Here is a 6505-nt window from a genome sequence, read left to right as displayed (position 1 = left end):
CTTCTTTTTTCAATTGCAGCTCTCCTATTTGATTGTGTAGGAGGTCAAACTCGAGAATGTTCAATGTCTGTTTTTGCTCTTCTGGTCCTCACTAAAAAAATTGAATGAAAAAAAAATGTAAAAAATTATGTAAAAAAAATACAAAACTGTTCCGGGTATTGATTTATAACTATCGAAAATTCCATTCTTCCTGAAATTTCCGATAAAAAAAATCAGGAGCACTCACTTTTCTGAAAAATACAACTTATAGGATATAAGGGAACTTTTTTATTTTTATTGTTTTATTAAAGATATTTTAGACATTTCAAACAAATAATTTTTAAATGAGAGGTATGAGGTTAATTGGGGGTATAAAGTTAGTGGTATCAAATATAATTTTCTAATTTCTAACATTTACTTAAAAATAAAAAATAAAACTTGGGCCAAGAGTTAGCCCAAAACTAGCATTTAGTCCACCAACCCAAAAGAAAGAAAAACCCTAATTTGATTATTTATAAATAAGGTTTTCCAGAACACAAATCTTCCCCTACCTCGCAATTCGTCAGCCGCGGCGCATTTCGTTCCTTCCGGCGAAGAAAAACCAAAGCACCAAGCTATGGGACACTCTAACGTTTGGAACTCTCACCCCAAGACCTACGGTCCTGGTTCTCGTACTTGGTACGTTCATGCTTCACTCATCGATTCTCATTATTTTTTTCTGTAATTTTGATCGCTTGAGTTTCGAGTTATTTGATCTTTACCCCTCTGAAGTTTCTCTTTTGATCGGTAATTTTGGTTGTTTGAATCTCTTGGCTAGGGTTATACAGTTTAATTTTGGTCAGGGTTTTGAGGAATCGTATTACGTATTATAATATGTTTTGTAAATTTGTTTATCTTTTTTAGTTTTATTTCAGATTCTTGTCTGTGTAATAATTGTTTTTTTACTGCTGCTATATATTGAACTGATATTTTCTGTAGCTACTTGGTGAACCAATTTTCACTCTTAGTGTATTAGATTGGTAAGAAGGTGAATTCAGCCCCCCTAATTGAGATTCCATTCATTAGAGTGATTCCTTTGTAGTTGCTTTTAGCTTTTTATTGGTGTTTCTCATTTGGTGCATTGATGTTTAGTTTTATTTGTTAACATATTAAACATATATATGGTATTGTCTATCAAATGTCATCTAGAGTAAAATCTTTTTGTTATTGCTGTTTTATTATTAGTTTAGATTAGATCAATGCTGAACACGAGGGTTTTATGTTAGTATATATTATCGCTAAATCTATGGATGATTGATTTGAATTTGATTTGTGGTTTGTTAAATGTACTTGTTACAGCTTGACTGTTTATAAATTTTGAATTGTCTTGATGATTGTTATATTGCTTTATCCCTAAATCTATTTGTTTGTTACCTGCAGCCGTGTTTGTGGGAATCCACATGGATTGATCAGGAAGTATGGTCTTATGTGTTGCAGACAATGCTTCCGTAGCAATGCCAAGGAAATTGGCTTCATCAAGGTAAACATTTCCTTTTTTTTGTGCTAAAATTTATTCTTGTTAATATTCCATTATGTATATCTATATGGCTAATACTTTTTTGTTTTTCTTTTCTTTATATGTTGCAGTACCGCTAAGGAGTTGTCTGAGCCCAACCAAATTTAGGCTCTGCATTAGAATGTGTGAGGTGGTTATGTTTGAAACTACTTGACAATTGTTTTTTTGCATCTAGTTTATGGTATCAGACTATTTTTGTTGAATTAAGAACCCTTTTATATATATTGCTTTTAACCATCTATATCTCTATCTTTGGTTCTTGATTTTTTCTGGAATATATGCAAATTTTAACTAACCCTTGTTGAATTAATTTACATATTGGTATTTGTATAATACTATAAAATATTTATAGATTTGCCTGACGTTAGATAAGTTGATGTTTCACCGACTCTGCAATTTTAAGTTGTGGCTATATGGAATGTGCGTATCCTTCCTGAAAGGGTGGTTTTGAAATTTGAAAATATGCAAGTTATAATTGATTTCATAGTTTTTCAAAAATATTGAAGAGATAAAAAAAATACCGTGCCTTTCTAGGTCGTATTTTAATTTCATTTAGGCAACACCACTATTGCACTGTCTTTTTAAATATTGCGAGTTACAAAATGTTGAAATGGTTGGCAATAGCTATGTTTGAATGATATATTAGTCCCTGTAGTATCACACCCACCAAATGGAATTTGTAGTTATAGATGTGCTTGTTGCTATTTATCAAAGGTTCACAATTTTTGATACCGAAGTCTCACTGTTATGATTTTTTAATGACCCAATTCGTACAGAAACTTGGTTTTGGATTTGCTAATTGAAGCGTTACATTAAAAATAAGTCATTTTAATTCTCAAAAAGGTGTCTTCCAATTAGTTCACTTAGGCGATCTTGGTTAGTAATAAGTAGGAACAAAAGTTTTGCGGAGGAAACTTAAGAAGCATCGACAATTTCTATTTTTGGAGCTTGTGTATTATCTGTCAAAAGTACTTTCGTCATACACTAAAATATACATAATATTTTCTAGATATACATTATTAAATTATTTCTACTTCTATGTTTTTATTTGTTTGTGTATGTCTAAATAATGTATCCATGTCGTTTGCTATGACTAAAAATAATTTTTAATAAATTGATTATAGTTTAAAATGTATTATATAAAGTGGTTTATGTTTTTGTATTTTTATGTAAAAGTGAGTTGAACAAAAAAAAATTCAGAGCTAAATCTATTGGTTGTTTTCAATGGCCTTTAAACCAATTAAAATCAATTCTACAATTTTAAAATTGATTTTTAACTCCTCCAAAATGCAACCAAAGATGACGCATGTACTCCTTGTGTCGGTATTACTTTCATTTGTGCCATTCTCCGATCTGTCTCCTGTCATTGATACATAGGATAGACAGAATAAAACTAACGATTTTCTGGTAGTTTTTTTTCTTATAATCTAATGATTTTTGTTGAATGATAATGAAGTTTTTTCTTATAAAAACGCTGTATATAAATTAAATTAGTCTATCTTTTTTTATTTTTGTCAATATATACTTGAAGTGAAATGCATGTGGCAATTGGGAAGGTTCTTTACTTTTTAAAGGAGGTAAAGGAATTTCATTAATACCTAACCATGCCTTTTTGCTTTCTCATTATCTCAATTGCAATTCGAATTGAAGAAAATTTGCATGTGTCATGGTCTCTATAAAAATAAAAATAGCATGTGCCAATACCCAATTAAATGAGAGGAGAAAGTATAATCATCTTTGGATGTGTTGCCTGCAAAGGATGCAACCCCCAGACAGCCATAGAGAATGAAAGCTCAAAAACCCTTGTTACCTGTTTTATAAGTTGTCCCAACCAACCACTATGCTGGCCTCTAATTAAATTCCTTCCTTTTCATGAAACCCATTTCATCATCTTACATTTATTTAATATAATCTTTGTGGTTATATTTTCTTACAATATCAAACTAGTCTATATTCAATTAACATATACAAGTTTATGTGATTTTTTATTTTTTATTTTTAAAGTTTGTCCGTCGTAATTTTTAATCACATCATTTTGGAACACTGTGCAAAGGGTCTCCTTCACACCAATTCACCATAAAAATTATGTTAACTATGAGCCTATGTCCAAAATTATTTCCCACTACTTATTCCGTATTATATTGTCGTTTCCAAAGATGGTTCAAGAGGATCAAAATTAGAGTGATAAACACAAAATGTAAAGGAATTAGATCCAGAGGATGTATGAAGCTATCTTATTCCTAGAGTTTTTTTTTTAAATGTGCTCTCATTCTAGTAAGAAAATCAAAATAGAAAATATATATGGCCTTCCTTTTTCCTATTTATTGCATATGCAAGATTATAAGCCAAGCACAAAAAACTTATCTCTTAAGTCGTAAATTGTAATGCATGAACTTCGAAAAGAATATTTCGTTATACAAGTTACCTGACATCTCTCCAAAGTTAATAATGAGTAAAGATAACAAGTGTATAAAGATGGTAAAGATTCCACAAAAGAAGAGAGAAAAGATACGTGAGTTCAATTTTAGCAATTTTTCTAATTTTTTATTTTTTAAAATTGATTATATATAAACAAAATACATCATTAAATCTTTTATGTTTCACAAAAATACTGATTTCATCTTACAATGAGTATCACTTTAACTAAAAAATGTTTTACAATGAATGTCATAATCAAGTTTAAATGCAATTTTAATTATTTTTTCCTATACTACCATTCAATAATTACTATGTACACAACTTACAAAATATTATTGTACTTTATATTGATAATATTGAAAAGCTCACCAATAGTTATGATAGGTAGTTTGGTAAAATGATTTCTCTTTTTTTTTCTATGTAGAAAAACCTTAAACGACATTTATTATCTGACAATGGTGTAATTGTTTAGTTCTTTACATTTTTTTTTGAAATACCCATGTTCTTTGTTCTTTAAGTTAAACTTAGTTTTTACTTAGGTCCTTTAGGTATTTAATTTCTCAATTTAGTCATTTAAGGTATGTCATATTTACATCATTTGTTATTTGTCTCATTTTAAACAATATCCAATGCAATTGAAAAAATCTTATAATTAAAAACTCTATCAAATGTTGCAACAATGAATCTATCATACTAGTCATTCAGAAAACAATCATCAAACCTTATAAACGGTATATATTTTTTGATTTGTCTACATCTATTTAAACACATATACAATATCTTAACACTTGGTAATAAAAATATATCCATATAATCAACATCATTAATTTCATTCACTTACAAAGTAGCATGATTAGTCAACCTACTGCGTTGTTTGAATTAATTTTATTAGTAATTAAATAAAATGATCAAATTTTATGGATTACATGCATGATTTAATATAATTTAATGATCAATTGTAAAAATAAAATACAACTAAAATGGCTAAATGAAGAAATTAAAATGTCAAAATATTTAAACAGAAACTGAAGTAAAATGTCAAAATGTTAACCACTAATTTATGAAGATAATATAAATATATTAGTACCGAAAATCAAACTGAAATTCTTTTACATATAACTTGTTCGGTGTCAAATTATGGAGTCATCATTCATGAATGAATACCAAAATGTTTCAAAGTGACTTTAAGCCATATATAGAATAAGTAATTGCATAAAATGGGGGTTCTTTGAGTACTCAAAGCACTAGCTCAACAAATCAAATATCAAGAATCTTGAATCTTTGGATTCAAGGATAATTAACCTCCAAATTAAAAGCAAATATAATAATAACATTTAGGAGCATGCAAAATAGCCGCCAATATACACACACATACACCAACTTTGAAGCTACAAAGTTTGGAGTATCACATTTTCTTTTTCGTTGCTGATAAATAAATTATCACACACTTTCCTATGTGGGGTTGAGGTGGAAAGGAGAAGCAAAGTTAGAAAGCAATGGTTCAGGAATAAATATTTCCTTAATCCCATAATCGCTTCCAAAGCAAAGTTAATAATTAATTAATTAATTAATTATTACCTTATAAACGGACATCTTTGAGTGGTTGTTCACTTTTACCTATTATTCCATTGAGTGTGCCTTAAGTTACATGCCTTCAAATTAATTATAATTATATTTTTCCCATCATTTCATGGTGCAACTGGCATGAATTCGTTAATCAAACTGTATAACCATATCTTTTGTCTTCTAATACTAATTAAGAAGTTATAAGAAACCGGTGAAGTTTAATTAAAGTGGAGACATAAATCATAGATTATTATTTATAATAATCAATCTTAATTAGAGGACATAGTACAAATTAAAATTTGTATCCTTTTTAAAGTAGATATAAATAGCTAATTGTAGTGGATATAATCATGTTGGTCTAACTAATTATTAGTTAATTAACTACAACAAAAAACAAAAAGAATTTGTACCAATCCAAGTCGAGGTTTGTTGCAAGTGCTATTACTTCTAGGGTCACCTGGAAATTATTTTGGATAGAGATGTGGCAAGGTCTAGGAAGGTACTAAAGTGTAATTAATTGGTGTGATAACATATCATCAAAATTTATATATCACTTGGGTATGGAATTAGTGGAGGGTACTTAATTTTGCCCTTCTTATATCATACTCGACTCTATTTTTAACAAACAAAAATTTCAATTTAATTTTCAACCTATTCAAGTCTAATGGCACATATGTGAGTAAAATTAGACTATAAAGGAAAATGTTGTTTCATTAATATAAAAATCATGATTTGGAATTTTGTGTGGTTTCTAAGAGTAATAAAATGTTTTGTCAAACCAGTATCTTTTAAATCTCACTATCTTAAATATTGTATTTTATATGAATTGCTGCAGAGCCCAGCCTTGTTTTTTTAATCAAAGAATTAAATATGGATTTTTCAACAAAAAAATATGGATTATGTGTACAACCAAATAGTCACTCAAAATATATTAAAATAATATTTAAAAAAGATTAAAACATGTGGTATTATTATAATTATTTGATT

At 28.6% G+C, this 6505-nt stretch overlaps 1 protein-coding gene across 1 annotated transcript; it reads left to right on the top strand.

Moving 5' to 3' along the window:
* The first annotated feature begins 494 nt into the window (after positions 1-494).
* LOC101493947 (small ribosomal subunit protein uS14z/uS14y/uS14x) lies at positions 495-1775 on the top strand. Its single transcript, XM_012714755.3, has 3 exons — positions 495-657; positions 1399-1498; positions 1606-1775. Exons 1-3 carry the CDS (start codon positions 596-598, stop codon positions 1612-1614), a joined length of 171 nt encoding a protein of 56 aa, XP_012570209.1. The 5' UTR covers positions 495-595; the 3' UTR covers positions 1615-1775.
* Positions 1776-6505: the final 4730 nt, after the last annotated feature.

This window comes from Cicer arietinum, chromosome 4 (assembly GCF_000331145.2).
Source record: "Cicer arietinum cultivar CDC Frontier isolate Library 1 chromosome 4, Cicar.CDCFrontier_v2.0, whole genome shotgun sequence".
NCBI lineage: Eukaryota > Viridiplantae > Streptophyta > Magnoliopsida > Fabales > Fabaceae > Cicer > Cicer arietinum.
The sequence above is the reverse complement of the archived record's forward strand: the minus strand, read 5'-3'. Positions and strand labels throughout refer to the sequence as shown.

Coding starts and splice junctions, on each gene's coding strand:
- LOC101493947 (XM_012714755.3), top strand. CDS start 596: ATGGGACACTCTAACGTTTGGAACTCTCACCCCAAGACCTACGGTCCT. Junction 658..1,398: donor GGTCCTGGTTCTCGTACTTG/GTACGTTCATGC, acceptor TGTTACCTGCAG/CCGTGTTTGTGGGAATCCAC.